The sequence below is a fragment of the Lithobates pipiens genome, unplaced genomic scaffold, assembly GCF_037356315.1.
Source record: "Lithobates pipiens isolate NorthernLeopardFrog02 unplaced genomic scaffold, aLitPip1_a1.2 Scaffold_22, whole genome shotgun sequence".
Lineage (NCBI taxonomy): Eukaryota > Metazoa > Chordata > Amphibia > Anura > Ranidae > Lithobates > Lithobates pipiens.
This window is the reverse complement of record NW_027507784.1, coordinates 157,474,997-157,502,918: the sequence shown is the minus strand read 5'-3', so window position 1 is coordinate 157,502,918 and position 27,922 is coordinate 157,474,997. Positions and strand designations below refer to the sequence as shown.

Genomic DNA, 27,922 nt, shown 5'->3' with positions numbered 1-27,922 from the left:
TCAATCACGCAACTCAAGAATGTGTGGGATAATTTTGACAGTGGCATTGAGCAATATTGTTTAATATAAGATAATATTTTACCAATAGGTTAGTAAACAATTGGAAGGTTACTTCAAGGTTAGAATACTTCCGTCTTTCAGGTAAAGGTGACACACACACAAGAATATTATATATATATATATATATATATATATATATATATATATATATATATATATATATATTATGGTTGGAGCCCTATGGCCGATACGGATACGGATAACATTCAGAGTTAACATAAAACTTACCACATGAAATGGACCTGAAAGTGTGCCTTGGTCTAACGTACGGTATACCAAAATAAGGGGGCAGACCCTAGATAAGAAATGAGAAATGAAATAAAATATTAAATGAGATTAAATTAGTAATCTGTGAGGAGTATGAATACTTTGAAAAATGCCCTAAAAAGGGGATGGGAGGGTGGTTATCGCGCACAGGAAACCGACAAAGACCACAGACGAAGGGGCTGGTTAAATACCTCCCCCCGGGCTCCTCCCATAAATTCAGACCACCATACTGGCCTTCTTATTTATGGTTGGAGCCCTATGGCCGATACGGATATGGATAACATTCAGAGTTAACATAAAACTTACCACATGAAATGGACCTGAAAGTGTGCCTTGGTCTAATGTACGGTATACCAAAATAAGGGGGCAAAAACATTCAGGTAGGGAATAGTTCTTTAGTAGCCTCCCTGGCGGTATGATTCAGTCAAGTTTTAGGTGCTGAAAGCGGTACAATTATTTTGCATGGGAATTTGGCGTTTTATTTTGTAGTCCTGTAATTCTTAGGAATAGCTCTCTTAAATCTGTTCAAACCAGAGTCTAGCAGACATCCCGGGTATGATAAAGTTTATAATACAATAAAGAATACTAAAAATTATTCAATAATGTAATCAAATCCAAAAACACTGAAAAAGGGACACTTTTTGGTTGCTATGGGCAATCTCCTAATTCCAGGCAGAAAAAACTGTATTTATAATATAAAAGTGCATGCAGGGCACTGCACAGACCACTAGGGACAAAGGGGGTGTGTAATTTTTTAGTAAGATTACAGTGCTGTGTGTGTTTTGTGTATTTTTACTTTTTTGAATTTGCCGCCGTTCTCCGCTCCCGTGCGCCGTAACGTCGCAGGGAACAGAGCTCGGCGACATTCGGCACTGTGAATCGAGCGAAGGACAGCTCGATCATACAGCGTGGAGGACATTGCTGGATCCAGGGGACAAGGTAAGTAAGTCTCCCTGTGTCTTCCCCTGCATCCAGCGAAGCGATCCCGAGTCTGGCTCGGGGTTACCGCTTCTATCAGTAAATTCCTAACCCGAGCCAGACTCGGGATTACCGCTAGGGGGGTTAATTGAGTTTGATCATTGAATGAGCTTAGTAAATGCCTGAGCCATTTCCAATTGCGGATTGGGGATGTACCAGGCGAAGCAGGCAGACTCCCACCTGCCTAGCCTTTTAGTAACATGGTCTGGGACCCCATGATGGGATGCTGCTGAGGCTGCCCCAATGCAGAAGAAGTGACAGACGTACTGGCTAGGGTTCAGGTGAAAGTTGCGAAGAAGTACCCTCATGTGTTTCATGAACTGACAGGTACTCAAGGGCTTGACGGGAAAGGAAGAAGGTGACTGGAGTCCGGCTGTTCAGGCAGTAGAGTCGACGGTTGAGTGTGGCAACTGGACACCCGCTATTATCGGTTCTGTAAAGGTGTGTCACAGATCAGCTGCTGAGCTGATCTGTGTCTCACCTTTACTGCAGTGGGTCGGCTAGCATCTGTTGTTCCACTGGCGGGTGTTCAGCTCTGTGCACTCTGCAGCTATGGGTGTCACCGCCCTTCACCCATTGCCTAATATATGTTTCCTTCCTGCTACTTCCTGTCCAGCCCCTCATGTGCTTCTCTATTTAAATCCCTTTCTAACAAGCTACCATTGCTTGAGCAACATTTGTTTCTGAAGCTCTCCTGTGTATCCTATTTTACCTGACCTCTCGTTAACTGATCTCTTGTGTACCGACCCGGCTTGTTCTGATTACGTTGTCTGCAGCCCGCCCTGACCTTGGCTCACTATCTGGCTCTCCTTTGCTTTATCCATCCATCCTTGCCTACAGTGTCTTCTGGTACTTCTCTAGCAAGCAGGGTGAACCCAGGGGTCGTGACCTGGGGTCAGCACACAGCGGAACACAGGCTGGCTCTTAGATTCCACGCCCTGGGGGATCCCATGTCACCTGCTCGCCTGTGAGTTGAAGTGATCTTTGTAGAGGACTAAGTGGTGTCTACGTAGCACTTGGCCTGCTGGATTGCTGCAGGTGAACTTTCCAGGTCGCAGGCCACCATACTGGCCTTCTTATATATATATATATATTGTACAGGACGCAGTGGCTGGGTCCTGGAAGGACGCTATGTTTCCCCTCTATTTGGTTTGTGGTTCCTTTAAGGGAATAAAATTGATTAACCCACCTGTTAGAGGAAGTGTGTTTAAAAACAAGACAGGAAGTGGTAGATGGGTGTGGAGGAGTGGAGAAGACATGGTAGATGGTGTGTGTGCTGGGTTGCAGCAACAGAAGTGGACAGCAGTGTCCTGCTTGGAAGGTTCCTGGCAGGGGAAGCTACCTGCCATCAAGATCAAGCACTGTTTTGATAGAGACAGCTTTTCTGGACTTTGCAAGTCGGTGAGACTAAAAACCTTTTCCTTTTTGTTTTTGGCTGCTGTAAAGCTGTTTAAGTTTAATAAACCCCTTGTTGTGTGAAAAGCCTGTGTCCTGCGATCTACCTGGTCCCCCGAACATTACAAGTGGTGCTCGAATGCGGGCAGGACAAAGTAACAGGCGTTTTTCTTGCTATTTTTTTTGCATTGGAGTTGAACTGACATTTAAAGGGACAGTACGGTGAATTTATGTCCTGGGTTAAAGCTGCACAACTGTTGAAAGCTGAAACAATGGAGGAGCTAATTAAACAGCTGTCCTTGGCTAATATGCAAGCGCAGACTCGCCATGAGGAAGCTAATCAGCGCTTAGCAACCCAGCTGGAGGTACAAAAAACACACCACAACAAGGCGCTGGCTTTGCAGCAAGAAAATACTCGCCTGTTGGTGGCCCAGTTAGCAGCCCAGCAAGCGACCCAACAAGGGGTTATGCAGGCTCAGATGGCTGCCTTAAAAGAAGCAGTGCAACAGCTTTCTCAGGGCCGTGAACAAGTGGCCGTTGCCCCTGGCAACCAGGTGACCATAAGGGCAGGCCATTTTCTGCAGAAATTGTCCCTGAGTGATGATGTAGAGGCGTTTCTGGCTACATTTGAGAGGACGGCAGAGAGAGAAGGGTGGCCCCAGGACCAGTGGGCCGGCTTAATTGCTCCTTTCCTCACCGGAGATCCTCAAAAAGCCTATTTCGACCTACCACCAGAAGACGCTAAAGATTATCAAAAATTAAAGGCAGAAATACTGGTTTGGTTGGGGTGACTACGGCTGTCCAGGCCCAACGAGTGCACCAATGGAAGTATCGTCCAGATCGCCCACCGCGGTCTCAAATGCATGACCTGGTGCAACTAGTAAAAAAATGGCTGCAGCCCGAAGTGTTGTCTGGTCCCCAAATTGTGGAGCGGGTCATGCTGGACCGATACTTAAGGTCACTGCCAGACTACCCTCAACGGTGGGTCAGCCATGGAGACCCCAAAACTGTGAACCTCCTTGTCGAGATGGTGGAACGATATACAGTGGTGGAGGATCTGCTTGGCCCTACCAAGCGTCAAGGCCCAGTCTGCCACGGCCTTTCCGACCAACTGCCGCCCTTCGAAAGGATGTCCCCAGGAGCCCTGGAACCAACACCCCGGAAGGCCAAGAGTCACACCCATTACCCCCTCAGCGACTTGTTCCTGTTTGGAGAGGAGTGGATGTACAATGTTGGTGATGTCATGCCTGGGGCCATACCCAGGCCCACTGCCCATTGCAGGAAGAGCCCATGGAATGCGGGGTTCTTCAAAGGGGGTCTTTCTATGCTCATAAAGCCTGTACAACACATCTTGACCTTGGAGAGGGGAAATTTGAGTGTGAAGTCCAAGTGAACCACCACCCTACACGGGCTTTGCTGGACTCTGGAAGCATGGTAACCCTGGTTCACCCTAGAGTAATTGGGAAGATCGGTCCGGTAAGAAAAATTTTACGGGTTGTGTGCATTCATGGGGACACTAGAGAGTACCCTCTCATCTCTGTGTCCATCTCCACAGCATGTGGCACTTGTACTCAAGACGTGGGGGTGGTAAAGAACTTGGTACATGACGTTATCATAGGACGAGACTGTCCGTTATTTGCAAAACTGTGGGGACAAGGAGAACTATCTGAAAGGTCCAGAGACTGGGAAGAAACTAGTCCCTCTATTCCTGTTGTTGAGGGTAATAACCCTGAGATGCCGCATGTTCGTAATATGGACCCAGTTGATAAAAATGTCAAGGATTTGGTTAATGGTGATGAAAGTAATGCTGATACTGTTAAGGATGTCAAAATGTGGGGTTCACAGACCTACCTGAACACTGAGGGGGGGGAACCTTCCCCGCTTCAGGTAATGCTGGGGGAAGAGGATGAAGAAGTGGCCTCTACTCCTGCCTTGCCAGATTTGGGTGTTCCCCAGGGGGCATTTGGTACTGCCCAGATGCAGGACCCCACTTTGGCCAGGGCACGGGAACAGGTTGTAGTAATAAATGGGGAGCCCCAAGAGCCAGGTGCTAATGAGCGGTGGCCACATTTTGCAATATGTAATGAATTGCTTTATCGGGTTACTAAAGTGAGAGAAAATGTGGTAGAACAATTATTGGTACCCCAACAGTATAGACGCAAGGTCCTGGACCTGGCCCATGATGATGTTTTAGGGGGACACCTGGGAGTTGAAAAGACGGAGGCACGGATCGCCGACCGGTTTTACTGGCCAGGCTTGAAAGCAGAGGTAAGGAGATACTGTACCTCTTGTCCCACCTGTCAGTTGACCGCTCCGGCGACCCATTTCCCTAGCCCGTTGGTCCCTCTGCCCATAATTGAGGTCCCATTCGAGAGGATAGCCATGGATATAGTGGGTCCCTTAGTAAAGTCGGCTCGAGGTCATTCTTACATACTGGTAATCCTCGACTATGCCACTCGATATCCTGAGGCGCTAACCCTGCGGAATACCTCCTCTAAGGATATTGCCCGGGAACTATTCCAGTTGTTTACACGGACAGGTTTTCCCAAGGAAATACTCACAGACCAGGGCACCCCGTTTATGTCAAAGGTTATGGCTGATGTATGCAAACTGTTCCAGATTAAACAGCTGTGCACATCGGTCTACCATCCCCAAACAGATGGATTGGTAGAACGTTTTAATAAGACCCTTAAGTCTATGCTCAAGAGAGTGGTACAAAGGGATGGGAAAGAATGGGACTGCCTGTTACCAGCTCTCCTGTTTGCTATCCGAGAAGTGCCCCAGGCCTCCACTGGGTTTTCGCCCTTTGAATTGGTATATGGGCGAAGACCTCGCGGATTACTGGACTTTGTTAAAGAAGAATGGGAAAGTGAACCATTTCAGCATAAGAGTGTTCTTGAATATGTCTCTCAAATGCAGGAGAGGATCCGAACTGTGATGCCGCTAGTTAAGGAACATTTACAAAAAGCCCAGGAGGCTCAACGACGGGTCTATAATAGGGCAGCCAAAATTAGGAACTTCCAAGTGGGGGATCGAGTAGCAGTGTTGATTCCCACTGTGGAAAGTAAATTCTTGGCCAGATGGCAAGGCCCTTTCGAGGTTGTAGAAAAAGTGGGAGAGGTAAATTATAGAGTCCACCAGCCAGGCAAGAGGAAACCCTACCATGTAAACTTGTTAAAGCCCTGGACAGACAGGGAACCAGTGACCTCCCTGGCTAGTACAAAACTTGAGCCTCGGGTTGGGGTGGAGAGTGTCCAAGTAGCAAACACCCTGTCTAAAACCCAAAGTCAGCAGGCAAAGGAGTTCTTGCAGAGAAATAAAGAAAAATTTTCAGACTTGCCAGGGCTCACTAGTCATAGAGCATGATATTATCACAGAACCAGGAGTCAAAGTTTTTGTCCGGCCCTACCGCATCCCAGAGGCTCAAAGGAAGGCCGTTTCAGAGGAAGTAAAAAAGATGTTAGACCTAGGGATTATTGAGGAATCGCAGAGTGAGTGGTCGAGCCCGATTGTGTTGGTACCGAAGCCCAACGGGACTCTGCGATTCTGCAATGATTTCTGGAAACTTAATGAAGTTTCCCGGTTTGATGCCTACCCCATGCCCCGGGTAGATGAGCTTATCGAGAGACTAGGTCCAGCCAGGTATATCACTACGTTAGACCTTACCAAGGGGTATTGGCAAATACCGTTGACTAAGGCTGCTAGAGAGAAAACTGCTTTTTCTACCCCAGAGGGGAGTTTTCAGTACAAAAGGATGCCTTTTGGATTGCAAACTGCTCCAGCCACGTTCCAGAGAGCAATGGATAGGATTTTACGACCCCACCGGAAGTATGCCTCAGTGTACTTGGACGATATAGTCATTTTTAGCAAAGACTGGGAATCACATTTGCCCAAAGTTCAGGCAGTGCTGGACTCTCTTTGGAAGGAGGGGTTTACAATAAACCCTGAAAAATGTGCTTTGGGAATGGAGGAGGTGAAATACCTGGGTTATATCGTGGGTAGAGGGGTAGTGAAATCTCAGGTCAACAAGATAGAGGCTATACAGAATTGGCCCCGCCCCCTCACAAAAAAGCAGGTACGTGCATTCCTGGGCATGGTGGGATACTACAGGAGGTTTGTACCCAACTTTGCCACGTTGGCGGCTCCGTTGACCGATCTGACTAAGGGTCAGAAATCGGTCATGGTGGAGTGGAATGCAGACGCTGAGAAGGCTTTTTTGGAGCTCAAGTCGGCGCTGTGCCAACACCCTGTCCTGGTAGCACCTAATTTTCAAAAGAGTTTGTTGACCAGACTGATGCTTCCGATGTAGGATTGGGAGCGGTGTTATCACAGGTTATTCATGGCGAGGAACACCCGATAGTCTTCCTCAGCAGGAAGTTAACACCAGCGGAGAAAAACTACGCCATAATTGAACGAGAGTGTCTGGCCATTAAGTGGGCTCTGGAATCCCTCAGATATTACCTTTTGGGGAGGAAGTTTAGGTTGATTTCTGATCATGCCCCTTTAACATGGCTGAGACAAGGAAAAGGGACTAATGCCAGGGTTACCCGGTGGTTCCTGGCACTCCAGGAATTTAAGTTTGTAGTGGAGCATAGGCCCGGGAGACTGCATCAAAATGCAGATGCCCTCTCCCGAGTCCATTGTTTGAGCTCCACTGTTGCCTCCACCTCCTTGGCGTTGGGGCACAGGGGGGGGGGGATATGTACAGGACGCCGTGGCTGGGTCCTGGAAGGATGCTATGTTTCCCCTGTATTTGGTTTGTGGTCCCTTTAAGGGAATAAAATTGATTAACCCACCTGTTAGAGGAAGTGTGTTTAAAAACAAGACAGGAAGTGGTAGATGGGTGTGGAGGAGTGGAGAAGACATGGTGGATGGTGTTTGTGCTGGGTTGCAGCAACAGAAGTGGACAGCAGTGTCCTGCTTGGAAGGCTCCTGGCAGGGGAAGCTACCTGCCATCAAGATCAAGCACTGTTTTGATAGAGACAGCTATTCTGGACTTTGCAAGTCGGTGAGACTAAAAACCTTTTCCTTTTTGTTTTTGGCTGCTGTAAAGCTGTTTAAGTTTAATAAACCCCTTGTTGTGTGAAAAGCCTGTGTCCTGCGATCTACCTGGTCCCCCGAACATTACAATATATATATATATATATATATATATATATATATATATATATATTATACACACATACATATATATATACACATACACACACTGAGCAAAATTATAACACAACACTTTTGTGTTTGCCTCTATTTATCATGAGCTGAACTCAAAGATCTATGACTTTTTCTATGTACACAGCCTATTTCTCTCAAATATTGTTCACAAATCTGTCTAAATCTGTGTTAGTGAGCACTTCTCCTTTGCTGAGATAATCCATCCACCTTACAGGTGTGGCATATCAAGATACTGATTAGACAGCATGATTATTGCACAGGTGTGCCTTAGGCAGTGCAGCACATCTCCTTCGCATAGGGCAGTGATGGCGAACGTTGGCACTCCAGATCTTTTGGTACTAAAATTCCCAGGATACTCATCTACACTGCAGAGTGCATGAGCATCATGGGAAATGTAGTTCCAAAACATCTGGAGTGCCAAGGTTCGCCATCACTGGCATAGGGTTTATCAGGTTGTTTATTGTGGCCTGTGGAATTTTGGTCCATTTCTCTTTAATGGCTCTGCGAAGTTGCTGGATATTGGCAGGAACTGGAACATGCTGTCATATACACGGATCCAGAGCATCTCATACATGCTCAATGGGTGACATGTCCACTGAGTATGCTGTCCATACAAGAACTGGGATGTTTTCAGCTTCCAGGATATGTGTACAGATCTTTGCAACATGGGGCCGTGCATTATTATGCTGCAACATGAGGTGATGGTCGTGGATGAATGGCACAACAACGGGCCTCAGGATCTCATCGCGGTATCTGTGTGCATTCAAACTGCCATCAATAAAATGCACCTGTGTTCATTGTCCATAGCATATGCCTGCCCATACCATAACCCATCCCTCAAATTTTCCATTCACCTACACGCATTTTGCGAGTGGAAAATGAGGGCTTTCAAGCATGGGCTGCCTGGGAGTAGGAGGTTGAGCACCGCCAGCGGGTGGGGTTGATCGGGAGCCGTTCTTCCAGTGGTCGCCCCAGTGGAAGAGAGCATGGAGGAAGAGGAGAGCCACGGAGTCACCGAGCGGTATAGCACGCTGTTACGGCCTACATTGAAATTACCTCCGCTCTGCGATAGACAGGTGTTCTGCGAACACTAAACAATATGCGGTGTTCGGGGAAAATTCGGAACACCATTAAAGTCTATGGGACATTAACATGAAAAATCAAAAGTGTTAATTTTAAAGGCTTATATGCAGGTTATTGTCATAAAAAGTGTTTGGGTACTCGGGTCCTGCCCCAGGGGACATGTATCAATGAAAATTTTTTTTTTTAAACTGATGTTTTTTCTGGAGCAGGGCTTACGTAAACGGGTGACCCCACCCCCCTCTAACACCATGGGGAAGCCATGGGGAAATCCCTATGCATCAGAGGGGAGCAGGATCACAGGGTGGCCCCGCTCACAGTTATATAAGAACTGTCACAAAAACAGAAGCATCACACAGCGGGAGCCTCCCATTGAGGCAGCTCATCCGGAGGACAAATTGGGGAAGATGCCAGAGGAAGAAGCAGAGGAGGATGAAGGAAGCAGTGGGGGAAGAAGAAGACATTATTAATAAAAAGAATTGTGACATGGTAGGGGCTGATTCCGATAAGCTATAAGATATCCCATGCTCTTTTTTTCAATGATTTTTATCTACCCGACAATTCATTACAGCCGCAATCATTTTTAAATGACAATTTTTCCTTTAGAAATGTCATTTTTCGTGTGGTACTGTTCTAAATGCGGGAAAAATGCCCCACTTTACAGGCATACTATAGACACCCCCAGGCATGATAAGGAATATTTCATTATTATTGTTTCACTTTAAGCATAAACTCTATTAACATAACAGGTTCACCTACTAATATACTCAAAAATGACCACTACACACATACAGTAGCACAAACTTACAGTATCTCACAAAAGTGAGTACACCCCTCACATTTTTGTAAATAATTTATATCTTTTCATGTGACAACACTGAATAAATTACACTTTGCTACAATGTAAAGTAGTGAGTGTACAGCTTTTATAACAGTGTAAATTTGCTGTCCCTTCAAAATAACTCAACACACAGCCATTAATGTCTACACTGCTGGCAACAAAAGTGAGTACACCCCTAAGTGAAAGTGGGCCTAATTAGCCCTTTTCCCTCCCCGTGTCATGTGACTCATTAGTGTTACAAGGTCTCAGGTGTAAATGGGGAGCAGGTGTGTTAAATTTGGTGTTATCACTCTCACTCTCTCATATTGCTCACTGGAAGTTCAACATGGCACCTCATGGCAAAGAACTCTCTGATGATCTGAAAAAAAGAATTGTTGCTCTACATAAAGATGGCCTAGGCCAGTGATGGCGAACCTCGGCACCCCAGATGTTTTGGAACTACATTTCCCATGATGCTCCTGCACTCTGCAGTGTAGTTAAGAATCATGGGAAATGTAGTTCCAAAACATCTGGGGTGCCAAGGTTCGCCATCACTGGCCTAGGCTATAAGAAAATAGTCAAGACCCTGAAACTGAGTTGCAACATGGTGGTCAAGACCATACAGTGGTTTAATAGGACAGGTTTCTCTCAGAACAGGCCTCACCATGGTTGACCAAAGAAGTTCAGTGCACGTGCTCAGCATCATATCCAGAGGTTGTCTTTGGGAAATAGGCTAACCCCCCACCCCTTCAACCTCTGCAGCTATGCTGGCAGCACTCATACGTCTGTCAGTGCTCAGACCATACGCCGCATACTGAATGAAATTGGTCTGCATGGCTGTCATCCCAGAAGGAAGCCTCTTCTAAAGATGATGCAAAAGAAAGACCGCAAACAGTTTCCTGAAGACAAGCAGACTAAGGACGTGGATTATTGGAACCATGACCTATGGTCTGATGAGACCAAGATGAACTTATTTGGTTCAGATGGTGTCAAGCTTGTGTGGCGGCAACCAGATGAGTAGTACAAAGACAAGTGTGTCTTGCCTACAGTCAAGCATGGTGGTGGGAGTGTCATGGTCTGGGGCTGCATGAGTACTGCTGGCACTGGGGAGCTACAGTTCATTGAGGGAACCATGAATGCCAACATGTACTGTGACATATTGAAACAGAGCATGACCCCTTCCCTTCGGAGACTGGGCCACAGGGCAGTATTCCAACATAACGACCCCAAACACACCTCCAAGACGACCACTGCCTTGCTAAAAAAGCTGAGAGTAAAGGTGATGGACTGGCCAAGAATGTCTCCAGACCTAAACCCTATTGAGCATCTGTTGTGCATCCTTAAAACGGAAGGTGGAGGAGCACAAGGTCTCTAACATCCCCCAGCTCAGTGATGACATCATGGAGGAGTGGAAGAGGACTCCAGTGGCAATCTGTGAAGCTCTGGTGAAATCCATGCCCAAGAGGGTTAAGGCAGTGCTGGAAAATAATGGTGGCCACACAAAATATTGACACCTTGGGCCCAATTTGAACATTTTCATTTAGGGGTGTACTCACTTTTGTTACCAGCGGTTTAGAGATTAATGGCTGTATGTTGAGTTATTTTGAGGGGACAGAAAATTTACACTGTTATACAAGCTGTACACTCACTACTTTACTTTGTAGCAAAGTGTAATTTCTTCAGTGTTGTCACATAAAAAAGATATAATAAAATATTTACAAAAATGTGAGGGGTGTACTCACTTGTGTGAGATACTGTAGCTATCTGGCACTGTGCATGTGAGATAATAAAAATAGTACAGAAAAAGAGAAAGTCTGTCACAAGGATTTACAGTAGATACACACTGAATAAGCTATGGGCAGCTTCAGTTAAACTATTAGAACATAAAAATATTTGCCTAATAGTCTCTGCTTCTGGACTGGGTGAAATACAACAGCAACAGCAGCTGTCATGAGATCCAGTTCTATCTGTCTGCTTCCTGAAAACTCCCTTTTATATAACATCACAGTCCTCCAATAGGTGTTTCTGACCTAACTATCAGGGACAGGAAGTACCTGTCTATAACTAATAAACCCTGGGATTATTAAACAAAAGTGATTTACAAATACATAAAATATAGGGCAGCAAATCCATACAGATGTTTTATTGTCTAACTTCAGAAAACCACAGAACTGCTCACTGAAACACCTTAACTCTATAACTTTCCTGTGCACATATTCAATGTAAATCCACAAACAAAAAAGTCCATATAACATATAAGTGAAAACAAAGTGCAGTAGTGCAAAATTCACCTTTCATAGTGCTGGATCCACAGTGCTGTGCTCCCCTCCTATGTGTCCCCACTCACCAAAGGTTGTTGACTCTTAAGCCTCGTACACACGATTGGATTTTCTAATGGGAAATGTGTGATGACAGGCTGTTGGTGGAAAATCCGACCGTGTGTATGCTCCATTGGACAATTGTTGTTGGATTTTCCGGACAAATGTTGGATAGCAGGTTTTAATATTTTCCACGGACAAATGTCTGTTGTCAGTTTAACTTTTTGGGCAAGTTACCACAACACCATTATCCTATAGTTTTTAAGATCAAAGATACAACTATGTTGGTGTCCCTTGTCAGTTTTACATTGTATTTTTTTTAAATGTAACTGCCTACTACCAAACTGTCATTTGAAGTAAAACATATAGCCAAGTATTATTCCACACATTTTTTTTATTGTGTATTAAAAAAAGAAAACAAATACATTTAGACACTCTATCTACTAATAGAACTTAACCAAAAAGTGCATTCTATGCATCCAAAAATATAGAAACTACACCAAATCAAATCATTATTCAACCAAAAAAAAAATGTCAAAGCAATAACTGCAAAGCCACTAATAAATAACACGTTATCTCCTCTGATTCCGCAACATGTCTGGATGCCGAATGACCGCGCATAAACAAACTGAAAAGCGCAAAATTAAAATCGTGAAATGAAAAGCGCAAATCAACACTCACCAAACTTCTACTAACACAAAATTAGCAGAAGGAGCCCAAAGGGTGGCGCCAAAGAGCTGAAAAAACACGTAGTACATCAGTACATTTGTGTTTGTTGGCCGACAATTCCTTGCCGTTTGTATGCAAGACAAGTTTGGGCCAACGCTTTTCAGACAAAAGTCCACGGTTTTGTTGGGCGACAATCCGATCTTGTGTACGAGACTTTAGAGTTAAAATAGCATTAGGATATAGTCTCAAAATTTTCTGGTTTAGATGGCCCTTCTCCTTCTTTCCACCACTATTAGGGATGAGCTTCGAGTTCGTGTCAAACGTAAGTTCGATTCGAACATCGGGTGTTTGCCTGTTCCCGGAATGGCAAATTTTATGGGGCGTTCGCAGCAAATTCGAGCACCCCATAATACACTGCAAGGCCGCAGTACATTGCTGTATGATGATTGCCCAAAGCATACACCTGACCTGCATGCTTTCTTCACGCACAGCACGCTCCTCAGCGAGAGCCACAATTTCCCAAAAGCAGGGTGCCTTTGGCCAATCATGGCTGGGGGGGACTAGGTACATGCCCCACACTATATAAGGCTGCTCACACAGCGCCCATATAGTGCCGTATAGTGGCCAGAGATAGAGAAATGGAGCTAGATCAGGTTAGTTAGTCAGTGGCAGTGTATTTGATATATATATACATTCAGACTAGTATATATACTGTATATTCAGTCAGTGTGATAGATAGATGGACACACACAGTCAGACTATATTTATATATATATATATATATATATATATATATATATATATATATATATTATTTATTTATTTCTGCGATGAGCGTAGGCCTATATATAGTGCATTTAGCGGTGTACAGTTTCTAATACAGTGCAGGTGGTGTATACAGTATATAATACAATGTGTATAGTTTAAAATACATTTCAGGTAGTGTACACAGTATATAATACAGTGTAGTGCAGTGTTAAAAAAAAAAATACCCATCATGTCCGGAAGGCCTCTAAGGAGAGGCAGACGCTCACAGGCCACAAAAAGAGGGCAAGCAGCCTCTGAAATAATATTTAACAGCAGGGAATGTTCCTGAACCCAACACGAGTAACTGTGAGGGGTTACATTGTTCTGACACCACCAACACCACCAACAAGGCCCAATGTTTCTGCCCCTGTTTAACAGGAGCATGTAATTCCAATTTTTAAAATAATATTTAACAGCAGGGTCTGTTCCTGCACCCAAAAAGAATAACTGTGAGGGGGTTACAATTTTTATGCAGAGTATATAGTGCAGTCCATATAGTATATATACTGCAGTTCAGAGTATATAGTGCACTCAGTGTATTGAAGTGGTTAAGGGGAGCCCTATGACAGAATTAAGAAAAAAATGGCATGGGTTCCTCCCATCCATACTAGGCCCTTTGGATCTGGTATGGACTTGGGGGAGGACCCTCATGCAATTTAAAAAAAAAATGTTGGCATGGAGTTCACCTTAATATCCATACCAGACCCAAAGGGTAGGGGGGGAACTCATGCTGTTTTTTAAAAAGATTTTTTATGTATATTGTCTTGATCTGGCAAAACAGTACAGCCGTGAGCAATTTTAAATGCCATTTTTTCCTTTAGAAATGTAATTTTGCTGCGGTACTAGACATGGGAAAACGGTGCTACTTTACAGGCAGACTATGGGGACACCCCAGGCACAATATTTAAAGGAATATTTCATTTTTACTATTTCACTTTAAGCATTAAGCAATCATTGCTCCTGAAAAAACGGCTGTTTTAAAAACTTTTTTTTGCATTGATAAATTTCACCTGGGGCAGTATCCAGGTCGTCAAACACTTTTTATGGCAATAACTTGCATACAAGCCTTTCAAATGAGAACTTTTGATTTTTCACGTTCCCATAGACTTTAACAGCTTACGGACCGCCTCACGCCGATGTATGTCGGCAGAATGGCACGGCTGGGCACAAGCACGTACAAATACGTTGTCCTTTAAGTGCCCAGCGGTGGGTCGTGAGCGCGCCGCTGGTGGCGCACTTGCTACCCGGTCCTGAGCTCCGTGACTGTGGCCATGGGACCCGCGGACCTGATCACTGCCGATGTCCCGCAATCGGGTCACAGAGCTGAAGAACGAGGAGAGATAAGTGTAAACAAACCTCTCCTCGTGCTTCCTACTGAGGCTCTCACTGATCATCTGTTCCCTGTTATAGGGAAAGACGATCAGTGACGTCAGACACTAAGCCACACCCCCTACAGTTAAAAAAACACACACACTTAACCCCTACACTGCCCCCTAGTGGTTAACCCCCTCACTGCCAGTGACATTTTTACAGTAATCAGTGCATTTTTAATTGCACTGATTGCTGTATTAATACCGATGGTCCCACAAATTTGTCAAAATTGTCCGACGTGTCTGCCATAATGTTGCAGTCAAAATAAAAATCGCTGATCGCTGCCATTACTAGTAAAAAAAATTATTAATAAAAATGCCATACAATTATCCCCTATTTTGTAGACGCTATAACTTTTGCGCAAACCAATCAATAAACGCTTATTGCGATTTTTTTTACCAAAAATATGTAGAAGAATACGTATCGGCCTAAACTGAGGGAAAAATTCTTTTTATAGATTTTTGGGGAATATTTATTATAGCAAAATGTAAAAAATAATGCGGTTTTTTTTCTTCAAAATTGGCGCTCTTTTTTTGTTTATAGCACAAAAAATAGGGGTGATCAAATAACACCAAAAGTAAGCTCTATTTGTGGGGAAAAAAGGACGTCAATTTTGTTTCGGAGCCACGTGCAATTGTCAGTTAAAGCGACGCAGTGCCAAATTGCAAAAAGGGGCTTGGTCCTTTAGCTGGCAAATGGTCCAGGGCCACAGTCACGGAGCTCAGGACCAGGTCTCGAGTGCGCCGCCGGCGGTGCGCGTGCGATCCACAGCTGGGCACTTAAAGGGCAACGTACCTGTACGTGCCTGTGCTCAACCGTGCCATTCTGCCAACGTATATCGGCGTGAAGCTGTCCTTAAGTGGTTAAAGTAGAACTATAAGGAAAACTTTTTTTCTACATTTTGAATAGAACAAGGAAGGCTTATAACCCCTGTACTCTTTTTTTGCCATCTGTGTCTCATTGCAGAGATTTACCTTCATTTCCTGTCCCATAGCCAAACAGGAAGTGAAAGGAAATCCCTGCAAATTAACCATACGCTTCCTGTAACAAAAACAGTCACTGCTGCTCTCTTAAATGGTACAGGATGATTGGCCTTGTCTCCACCCCCTTCTGTAGTTTTCCCGCAGGCAGCCTGTAGTGGCTGGAGCCTGCTAGACTCTGCCACAGCTCTGCTCTCTGCCCAGGTTGAGTACAAGAAGGATAGCATTACTAATTTGACATATTTGATATATTCTTCAAATATATTTGATCAAATTAATTTGATGCACTCAAAGTGGAGTTTTATACTTTTTAGCTATTAAAGAAATTGTTTAAATTAAAATGTTTGTGCCCAGAGTTTATCTTTAAACCTCAAACAGTACATGAGCTATAAAATAATTGTGTACTTCATTGTCTTATTTTATTTTTATTTGCATTGTAGGAGTCTGAAAGTGATATGATCATTGGACGCACCGTTCAAGCATACAGTAGTATGCAACTAACGTATTTACTGCTCTTTCTGGGAATATTTGGCATCCACGTCTTCTCCTGTCATGGTCAAGTAGATCCACTTGCCCTAAGCCGTGCAGATCCCCAGTGTTGGGAATCCTCTACAGCAAAGCTACTGGAGATGAAGAAACCCCGGATAGCAGATTCTGTGCCTGAATTCTGGGACTTCATGATATATTTGAAGTCATCTGACAACCTTAAACATGGTGTTTTGTTTTGGGACCTAGCACAACTTTTCTGGGACATCTATGTACACTGTGTACTCTCCAGAGCGCATGGCCTTGGTAGAAGACAACTGGATGAAGGAGAAAAAAAAGTAACAAACTTCATTGCACAGTACACCTCAAGTAAGTCATTTGAGATTTGGCCAGAAGAGTTGCAACAAGCTTTCAAGCTACAATGTACAAAGCACAATACAATCTGTTAGTACTCTGAAGAAAACATTTGCTAGCAAAAATGTTAATTTTTCTGGCATCTACAAAGTTATTGTGTAATGTGCACAGATAATTTAGTGTAGTTATGTAAAACAAAATGAACTGCAAATGTCCAGCTGTTTATTATAGTAATATGGTCAAATGTAAGGAGTCAGTCTACCCAAAATTGATATTTTTTTTTATAGGGGGTCAAAGTAAACTACTTATTTTTTGTCTTGAATGCTCCAAAAAGTAATATCTCCCTGTCATAATTATCAATTCTTCAAGTCCACTTTGAGATTTATTTTACCATCTTTTTTGTGTTCCAGCACCTCCCATTTTGTTCTACAAAAAATATATAGAATAAATTAAAATATTCAAGAGGGGAGAGTGGGAAACTCTCAAAATTACTACAGCAGATGTGCAGACTCAATAACTCAAGTACAGATATCTAGTCAATAGGGTTCACAGAGATAAAACTGTCTAAAGCATTTAGGATAAGCCAAAATACGTAAGAACTGTGGGTGGACCGAACCTTTAAGGAATAACTTGCCCCTAAGTGAAGTTCTCAATTTTGATTAGGATTAATGTTCCACCTTGTCATCATTGCTGTTCATGATACTAGAGGGGAAGTCTTCACCTCACCACAAGCAGCAACAGTCTGAGACATTTTTTGTCACTGTAGACATGCTTCAATGGATTTCCCATAGAGATATATAGAGAGAATGTGGCAACGGCAAGGATAAATAAAATCATATTTAGAAAAGCAATGTTGCCAGAGAGTAACAATTTTGATTAGTTTTGATTGCACAGTATATCTTCTAGGAATAAACCTCAGAAAACAGAAAACCACATGCCAAACCAGCAGGAAATAAATGAATCCATTTACGATTTAAATATTCACAAGGCATTAATATTCACAACCTATATTGTGCACTGTCATATACCCAGACGATTGGATGATCGGATCAAATGAAGAATGACTGAAGATAGACTAAAGATAGTCTCTTAAAGCTGAACTCTGGGTTAAGCAAATATTGTCATAAATACAGCAGATATTTGTATTCTTACTTGAATCTTGGTATACTTTGCGCATTTTTTCTAGATATGTGCAGTAACATAGCATGAATGATTTATTTTGTGTGGGAGCTTCATGTGATAAAGATCATTGACTGCTGCTCCTTCCTCTCCTTGTGCAGGGTGCCTTTCCAGTGAATAAACTAGGAATAGAACAGTGTTATTTACATACAGTAGGTGAGGTCTGCAAGTGACCATGTGGTGATGGTAATGGCAACCTGAAAGTAGTGCTTTCTGTACTCAGAGGATAGGATGGTTGTGTTTAATGTCTAGGAGACTCGGTCTTAAGTTTCGCGGGGATGGGGGGGGGGGGGGTGCCAGGATGGTAAACTTAGCCCGTATGAAAATAGAGCCCAAAAGAGCCCAGCGGTCATCCCAATAACAGATGTATTCTTGGTAGTAAAGTACTTTTTAAAGCACTTACAACGCATTTTGTGAGTATCAGTTAGCTCCTCAGAATAATTAAATAGTGACACACTGGGAATATGTACATTACAGGATATCCATACAAAATATAAAAGAAAAGGATAGCAATAAAATGACTTTCATCTGGTGATGAAAATAATAAAAATGATCTTTGCAGTAATCCAGTGTGAACGTTTTCCTTTGTGCAAGCGATTCATGTAATAAAGACCAATGACTGCTGCTTTCTCTATGAATAGTGACTGTTCCTATATCTATCCCCCTTGTAATTTACAGGCATAGCTCTGCTCCTTGCACAGACTATGTGCAGCACATTGGTATCAGAGCCGGCTTCACTCAGGGGTGACTCAGATCCGACTTCAGGTCGCCCCTAGTTGCCTCAGGTCGGACAACATGTAAAAATCAATGTAAGTGAAGGAGAGCCGTCTTAGAGCCGGTTCACACAGGGGCGACACGACTTTCAACACGACTTTTGGAGGCAACTTGGACACGACTTGGGGCGACTTACAACACGACTTTAAGTCGCCCCAGGCCAGACGACTTTTGCCGTGGCCAATCAGAGAATGAGCTCTCAAGAGGGAACTCCACGCAAATTTTTTTATTTTGCGTGGGTTCCCCCTCCGAGAGCATACCAGGCCATTAGGTCTGGTATGGATTCTAAGGGGAACCCCCTACACCGAAAAATCCATACCAGACCTTTATCCGAGCACGCTACCCGGCTGGCCAGGAAAGGGGGTGGGGACGAGCGAGCGCCCCCCTCCTGAGCCGTACCATTCCGCGTGCCCTCAACATGGGGGGTGCCTTGGGGAAGGGGGGCCGCGTGGCCCCCCACCCCAAAGCACCTTGTCCCCATGTTGATGAGGACAAGGGCCTCTTCCCAACAACCCTGGCCGTTGGTTGTCGGGGTCTGCGGGCGGGGAGCTTATCGGAATCCGGTAACCCCCTTTAATAAGGGGGCCCCCAGATCCCGGCCCCCCACCCTATGTGAATGAGTATGGGGTACAATGTACCCCTACCCATTCACCTGTGAAAAAAATGTACAAAAAAAACACAACACGCAATGGTTAAAATAGTTTATCGCACAGCTATAAACTATTCGGGGGTTTTCTCGCCGGACTCCTCCGCTATCTTCTGCTCTTTTGATAGCTCTTTCACTAGCGGAGGAGCCCGGCTTTCTTCTTCGCCGCCGCCCTCTTCTTCCGACTTCGGGGGTCTTGTCCCCCTCTTCGGTTCTTCTTGCCGGGCCACCGTGCCTTCTTCTAGCTCTTTTACAAGCAGTGGCCCCCGGTCTTCTGTCGCTGTCTTCTGTTCTTCTCTTCTTCTGTTCAAGAGATGTTGCCTTGTCGCTGTCTCTGCTCACAATGGCAGGGACGCGGCGTGCGTCGACTTATATAGGGACATCCCGGATGATGTCCCCACCCATTATGATGTCACAGTCCCAGAGGATGCTGGGACTGTGACATCATAATGGGCGGGGACATCATCCGGTGATGTCCCTATATAAGTCGACGCACGCCGCGTCCCTGTCATTGTGAGCAGAGACAGCGACGAGGCAACATCTCCTGAAGAGAAGAACAGAAGAACAGAAGACAGCGATAGCGGCAGTGGCGACAGAAGACCGCTTATAAAAGAGCAAGAAGAAGGCGTGGTGGCCCGGCAAGAAGAACCAAAGAGAGGGAAAAGACCCCAGAAGGGGGGGAAAAACCCCCGAAGTCAGAAGAAGAGGGTGGCGCGAAGAAGAAAGCCGGGCTCCTCAGTTAGTGAAATGGTGACATGGTGACAGTCCCAGCATCCTCCGGGACTGTGACATCGTAAGGGGGCGGGCATGTGACATCAACCCATGTGACATCAACCGATGACCCCGCCCCTTGTCCCTATATTAGTTGCCGCACAGCGCGTCCCTGGCATTGCGGCCGGAGAGAACGTCGAGTCAACATCTCCAGGAGAAGAAGAAGAAGGAGAAGAACGGAAGCGGCGGCGGCCACCGCCTGTAAAAGAGCTATAAGAACAAGGCGTGGTGGCCCGGCAGAAGAACCAAAGAGGGGGACAAGACCCCCGAAGTCGGAAGAAGAGGCCGGCGGCGAGGAAGAAAGCCGGGCTCCTCCGCTAGCAAAAGAGCTAGCAGAAGATAGCGGAGGAGTCTGGCGAGAAGACCCCCGAAGACGGAAGACCCTTGGAGCTGTGCAATAAACTATTTTAACCCTTGTGTGTTGTGTTTTTTTTGTACATATTTTTTCACAGGTGAATGGGTAGGGGTACATTGTACCCCATACTCATTCACATAGGGTGGGGGGGCCGGGATCTGGGGGCCCTCTTATTAAAGGGGGCTCCCGGATTCCGATAAGCCCCCCGCCCGCAGACCCTGAAACCAACAGCCAGGGTTGTCGGGAAGAGGCCCTTGTCCTCATAAACATGGCCTGGTACGGCTCAGGAGGGGGGGTGCTCGCTCTTCCCCACCCCCTTTCCTGGCCGGCCGGGTAGCGTGCTCGGATAAGGGTCTGGTATGGATCTGGGGGGGACCCCACGCCGTTTTTTTGACGTAGGGGGTTCCCCTTAGAATCCATACCAGACCTTAGGGCCTGGTATGCTCTCGGAGGGGGAACCCACGCCAAATTTTTTAAATACATTTTGCGTGGAGTTCCCTCTTGAGAGCTCATTCTCTGATTGGCCACGGCAAAAGTCACCTGGCCTGGGGAGACTTAAAGTCGTGTTGTAAGTCGCCCCAAGTTGTGTCCAAGTTGCCTCCAAAAGTCGTGTTGAAAGTCGTGTCGCCCCTGTGTGAACACTGTTCACCAAGGTAATAGCTGAGTTAGCAAAGTCCCACATTGTGGATGTATATCCTTTGTGGCTATTAAGGGATATATTTAAAACAAAAATTTGTTCCTGAAGTTCAACTTTAAAGAAAATAAATAAATAATTTTCTGTGCATTTGACAAAAAAGTTTTTCTGTCTATATATATATATATATATATATATATATATATATACCGTATTTTTCGGACTATAAGGCGCACCGGATTATAAGGCGCACTAGCAACGACCGGCTGATAAAATGGATATTTCCATATATAAGGCGCATCGGACTATAAGGCGCACCGGATTATAAGGCGCACTAGCAACGACCGGCTGATAAAATGGATATTTCCATATATATAAAGCGCATCGGACTATAAGGCGCACGGTCGATTTTGTGAGAAAATTTAGGCTTTTACGTGCGCCTTATAGTCCGAAGGTTTACGTCAAGATGACAGATACTGTTAACAAAGAACTCCAGCGATGTCAACAGGTCATATATAAGGCGCACCGGACTATAAGGCGCACGGTCGTTTTTGGGAGAAAATTTAGGCTTTTACGTGCGCCTTATAGTCCGAAAAATACGGTATATACACAAATAATGGCTGTGAAGATCAAAATCAAAAACTGTCTGCCTTCCTAACCTCCCTGTCACGGGTGAATCTCAGTGCATTCTAGACCAAGCTTTGACACTCTGATAACGCTAGTTAACCCAACATATCTGCACATTTCCACAGTCTAAGCAGCCACGGGGGGGGGTGGGGGGGAGCATTTGTCCTTTGCCCATCTGCAGGCAGGACAAATTTACCCTTTTTTGGTTGCTGGGCATGATGTTTAGCCACAATACGTGATGGTGCAGTAGAGGTAGTCCAGTGGCCAACATAGCCATCCTCGTTCTTCTCTTCTATCACTTAGGCTCAGACTTGCTTTCAGTGCACCACAGTTGCTAAAGTGGCATATTCTGACTTCTCATCCAAAGCTACTTCTGTTTTTGTCCCACCAACTGGCAAGATTGAATTATTTGAGCATGGTGTTAACCACCTAATGCTAGAGGGTGCACAGCAATTCATTGGCTCTGATGTTAGCTCTGAGGTTAACCTCCCCCCTCTTGTGCCACAATTGGCACCTTTCAGGGGGGAGGGGGTGCAGATGCCTGGATAATCCAGGTATCTGCACCCACTTCCAGGAATAGCTAGCCGCAGATGCCCTGCCCCCGTTGTGTTCTGGGAAGCACACAGTTCCCAGGACACAACGGGGACCAAGGAAGACGCGCAGCGCGACTCGCGCATGCGCAGTAGGGAACCCGTCAGTGAAGCCGCAATGATTCACTTCCCGATGCCCTGACAGAAGATGGCGGCGGGGGCAGCCGAGAGACGAGTGATTGCTCGTCATCTGCTGCCGACATCGCTGGACCCTGGAACAGGTAAGTGTCCGTTTATTAAAAGTCAGGAGCTGTAATATTTGTAGCTGCTGACTTTTAATATTTTTTTTTCAGGTGGCACTCCTCTTTAAGGAAGAGAGTAATGTTCCCTCACCCACAGCAAGCTTCCAAGTTGGCTGTAGTCGGGGGGGGGGGGGGGGTGATGCTGAGGTCTCTGACTGTACTTGAGTGCCCAATAAAGCAGAGGAGGAACATGAGGAAGAGCCACAATCCCAATGAAGCAGGATAACATCCAGGGGCAGCAGGCATCGGCCATTCTGTTACCACATGCATGAAAAGAAATCTGACCTCTTACTATGCAGCTCACTGGGAGCAAAAGAAAGCCACACATCAGGAAAAGGGCCTCACTTCTCCCCCTGCCAGCACCTCCAATTCCACCTCTACCCCCACTATACACCATGCCCTCTCATCAGCCTCCAGTGATAGGAATGATGGTATAGAAAGGGGTATCAGAGGTCTACCCTATGACTCCTCCAGTGGGGAAGAGGGCCTACATGTAGAGTAGGGAGGGGCAAGCATAGGTAGGAACCTTGCTCTAAATCTCCCAACACCACAAGCACTAGCTGAAGTATTGAGCTGGCAAGAAAATAAACCCAAATACACCAAATTGCTGGTGTTACAATTCCTGCCTACATGCTGGTGAATTCTGCCCATTTTGGGAATTTGCAGAATGTCCTAGCCACCATTTTTTTGACTGTAAGGCCATTCCTGTACTTTGCTATGGCTACTGTGTAACTGAGCCTCCTGTTGGTGAAAGGACAAGGAAAGGACAAGTGATGGAAAAGGGGGCCACCTGAGCAATGTATTTAAAGAATATTTCAGTCCTTAACACCCAGGGCTGTCTGCTGCAAGCATATATTGGCAGCATCTGCAGTACATGCGCACATGGTGGCTAATTATCTGGGGTCATGAGAGGATGTAGAGAGCCAAAGAATGGATGACCTCCTGGACTATTAGTTCATGAGGATGGACCACTGGCCAGAGTTTTCTGAGCTGTTGGGTTGGCCTGCAGCTAGTATACTCTCTGATTGTGCATTCAGTTCTATCAGAGGCTTTGTGACAGACAAAAGAGGGCATCTGTCCACACACACCATTTACCGGCTGACATTTTTTTTATGAATCAGCCTTGGATCAGTATTGGATCAGCAGCAGCTACTAATACACTGATGCAGATGCTGCTGATTAACCACTTAAGCCCCGGACCAATTGTCAGCCTAAGGACCAGAGGTCTTTTTACAATTTCGCACTGCACTGCTTTAACTGATAATTGCGCGGTCATGCAATGTTGTACCCAAACAAAATTTGCGTCCTTTTCTTCCCACAAATAGAGCTTTCTTTTGATGGTATTTGATTGCCTCTGCGATATTTATTTTTTACGATATAAAAGGAAAAAGATTGAAAATTTAAAAAAAAAAAGATATTTTCTACTTTTTGTTATAAGAAAAATCGAATAAAATAAATTTTAGTCATACATTTAGGCCAAAATGTATTCAGCCACATGTCTTAAGCGTTTATTTAGTTTGGTAGACGCTATAACTTGCGCAAACCAATAGAGTACATTTTCTGGAATTTACATAGCTTTTAATTTATGACTGCCTATCTAATTTCTTGAGGTGCTAAAATGGCAGGGCAGTACAACCCCCCCAAATGTCCCCATTTTGGAAAGTAGACACCCCAAGGAAATTGCTGAGGGGCATGTTGAGCCCATTGAATATTTTTTTTTGTCCCAAGTGATTGAATAATGACACAAAAAAAAAAAAAAAAAGTTTACAAAAAGTTGTCACTAAATGATATATTGCTCACACATGCCATAGTTATATGTGGAATTGCACCCCAAAATATATTCTGCTGCTTCTCCTGAGTACGGAGATACCACATATGTGGGACTTTTTTGGAGTCTAGCCACGTACGGGACCCCGAAAACCAATCACTGCCTTCAGGATTTCTAAGGGTGCAAATTTTTGATTTCACTCCTCACTACCTATCACAGTTTCGAAGGCCATAAAATGCCAAAATAGCACAAACCCCCCCCCCCCCCCAATGACCCCATTTTGGAAAGTAGACACCCCAAGCTATTTACTGAGACGCATGTTGAGTCCTTGAAATATTTTATATTTTGCCACAAGTTGCAGGAATATTAAAAAAAAAAAAAATTTTCCACAAAGTTGTCACTAAATGCTATATTGCTCACACATGCTATGGGCATAAGTCAAATTCCACCCCAAAATAAATTCTGCTGCTTCTCCCGAGTGCGGGGATACCACATGTGGGGGACTTTTTGGGAGCTTAGCCACGTACAGGACCCCGAAAACCAAGCACTGCCTTCAGGATTTAAATATAAAACGCTACCAAAAAATGTTAGCGATGTCAGGGATCGGGCCTGACTCTGCGAATTCTGCAGTTATGTGTTTAGTAAGTGACAGTGATCGATCGATACTGCACTTGGGTGGGCTGGGCGGAGGGGCAAAACGCAGGTGCTAGCAGGTATCTGGGCTGATCCCGCTAACAATGCGTTTTTTTGGAACCCTAAACTACTGGGGACGCTAGTATAGATCTGATCAGATCAGATATTGATCTGTTCAGATACTATACCACTACGGGAGGTGTATGCTTTGCGCGTGGCTGTTAGCAGTACTGGCACTAACCTAGCACTGCCTGGGGCGACACAGACCCTGACCCTAAAACCTAATTGATATCACCCGTCAGGGGTTAAACCTTTATTGGGTAATAAATGGTGGGTGCCCTGATGCTATAAAAATCAAAATAACTAACCAGAGTCACCCGTAACACTTATACAGTGATCGCTGGTGAAAGGGTTAACTAGGGGCAATCAGGGGGTTAAAATCTTTATTAGGTAGTATATTGGGGTACCTAACGCTATAAAAACCTGGCGGTGAACATAAAAAAATAACTAGGTACCTAGCGGCACCAGTGACACTAATGCAGCGATCAGAAAAACGATTGCTTAGTGACACTGGCAAAAGGGGGTGAAAGAGTTAACTAGGGGCAATCAGGGGGTTAAAACCTTTTATTAGGTAGTATATGGGGGTCCCGAATGCTTTATAAAAACCTGACGGGGAACCTAAATAACTAACTGGCTATCCAGCGCCACCAGTGACACTTATACGGTGATCACTGGTGAAAGGGTTAACTCTAGGGGCAATCAGGGGGTTAAAACCTTTATTGGGTAGTATATGGGGGTACCTAGCGCTATAAAAACCTGGCGGTGAACCTAAAAAAAACACTAGCTACCTAGCGGCACCAGTGACACTAATGCAGCGATCAGAAAAACGATTGCTTAGTGACACTGGCAAAAGGGGGTGAAAGGGTTAACTCTAGGGGCAATCAGGGGGTTAAACCTTTATTAGGGGGGGTAGGGGGCTACCCTGGACCTAACACTAACTGCCCTGACACTTTTTACTGTCACAACTGACACTAAATGCAGTGATCAGTAAATAAATGATCACTGCAATCAGTGACCCTGTGACTGGGAGGGGGGGGCGATCGGGGGGGTGATCGGGGGGGTAATTTATGTGCCTATGTGTACCTACATGTCAGTGTAGTGTTTGGTGCACTTACTATGTGTTCTCCTCGCAGTCCGGTCAAAAAGACCGCCCCGAGGAGAATGACATCACTTCCTCCCTGCCTGTGTTTACACTACACAGGCGGGGGAAGCTTATCATTCGCCAGGAGCGATCAAGAGGGTATGGCCAGAGACCAATGGCAATCCCCTCATCCCGGATCACTCCTGAAGTGAAACGGACCACCGCAGCCAGCGGGAGGGGGTCCGATCGGACCCCCACCCGCTGGAAGGCAAGCACGTACATGTACGTTCTTGTGCCTGTCGGTGCCATTGTGCCGACGTACATTGACATGCGGCGGTCCTTAAGTGGTTAAATTTGCTGGGGGTCCTGCCACCCTCCCAGACCTTCTCTCACTAGGCCTAGCAGCCGATAGAGTGTTTAAGTAAAAAAAAAAAGTTAAGTCTCTGCCACAGACTTGAATGTACAACACTTGAACAAAGTCTTTCCTTCATACTTGAATGTAACTGAGGGACGTAGGTAAATTTAGAGAGCTATCATACGGTACCAGTATCTCGCAGCCAGTCCGGCGATACTGTATGAGTGTAGTTCCATTTAGTGTCCTTCAACTGAGCCTCCAGGCTCCTTCTGAGGAGCCAGCCTTATGCATGGCCTCCTCCCGTAGAGTCCTCCCCTGGGTGCTTCTCCAGTTGCTGGGTCTCTCCACAGATGAGACGGTGTTGTGCCATATAGTGTCCGGCCATCATATAGTGTCCGCGCCGTACTGCACATGCGCAGTACGGAGCAGACGAAGCTTCGGAAAATATCCGAAGCTGAACGGCGCCTGCGCCGTGAGTGGAGGTGGTAGCCCCACCATCCAAGCGGACATAGGGTTGTGAATATTAGAGGACCCCTCGCGGGCGAGCTTCGCTCGCCATGCTTCGGGCTCGGCCTTGCTGCGCTTGACTCTTTTATTTTCCTACTCTATGTCCACTTGGATAGTGGGGATAGAACCTGGACTCACGGCGCAGGCGCCGTTCATCCTCTGCAATTTTCGGAATCTGTGTTGGTGTGTACTGCGCATGCGCAGTACGCAGCGGACACTATCGGATGGAGGACCTTATATGATAAGACACACCGGCACTGGACCACCTTTGAATCCACCTCTCAGTTACTTTGCCTCGGGCTAGCCAGCCCCGAGACTCAGAATTGGATGGATCCACACCCCAGGCCATGAGGGCTGGTCAGGAGGACCAGGACCAAGCAGACAGAAAGATCTTCTGGACCGGAACCCAGAAGCACGTGATGTCAGTACCTTAAATACCCTCTCCCAGAATGCACAGCAGGATGACACTCCCACTGGGTTGGCTCTGAGAGAGAATGGCACTCAATGCGCCTAGCTAAACTGCGATTTCACACTTGCCAGCGGTGACAGTGACACCTGTGGCCAAGGAGAACCCAGTGCATTCCAACTAGACTGGTACTGAAACCATAATTTGCCACAATTAACCCTAAAACACAACTGCGATTTTAGGAATATTAAATTGAAAAAAAACACATAGCGTGTGCTCGTCAGGAGCCGGCGCTACAGTAGCATCACAATTTCTTCTGCAACTGTTTAACAGTTGCAATGGTTGTATTTTTTTTTTTTTACAAGAGTTGATCCTGGACTCGGGTTACATTGTTTGGGCACCACCAACACCCAAGACAAAGATTTTTCCACAGCTATGAGACATTTTCACAAAATATAATTTTTTCCCATGGATCAAGCTTCTCCTGTGCAAGAATATTTGTGTTGGGTTATGGTGCTTTGGCACTTTTAATAA

The 27,922-nt window shown here is 45.3% G+C and overlaps 1 protein-coding gene across 1 annotated transcript in view; it reads left to right on the top strand.

Moving 5' to 3' along the window:
• FAM237A (family with sequence similarity 237 member A) overlaps nucleotides 1-27,922 on the top strand; it is a 66,441-nt gene that overhangs the window by 13,625 nt on the left and 24,894 nt on the right. The window contains exon 2 of the mRNA XM_077448508.1: nucleotides 16,361-16,775. Within this exon, the coding sequence (XP_077304634.1) occupies nucleotides 16,376-16,775 (400 nt within the window). The 5' untranslated portion in view covers nucleotides 16,361-16,375. The remainder of the gene's footprint in view (nucleotides 1-16,360; nucleotides 16,776-27,922) is intronic.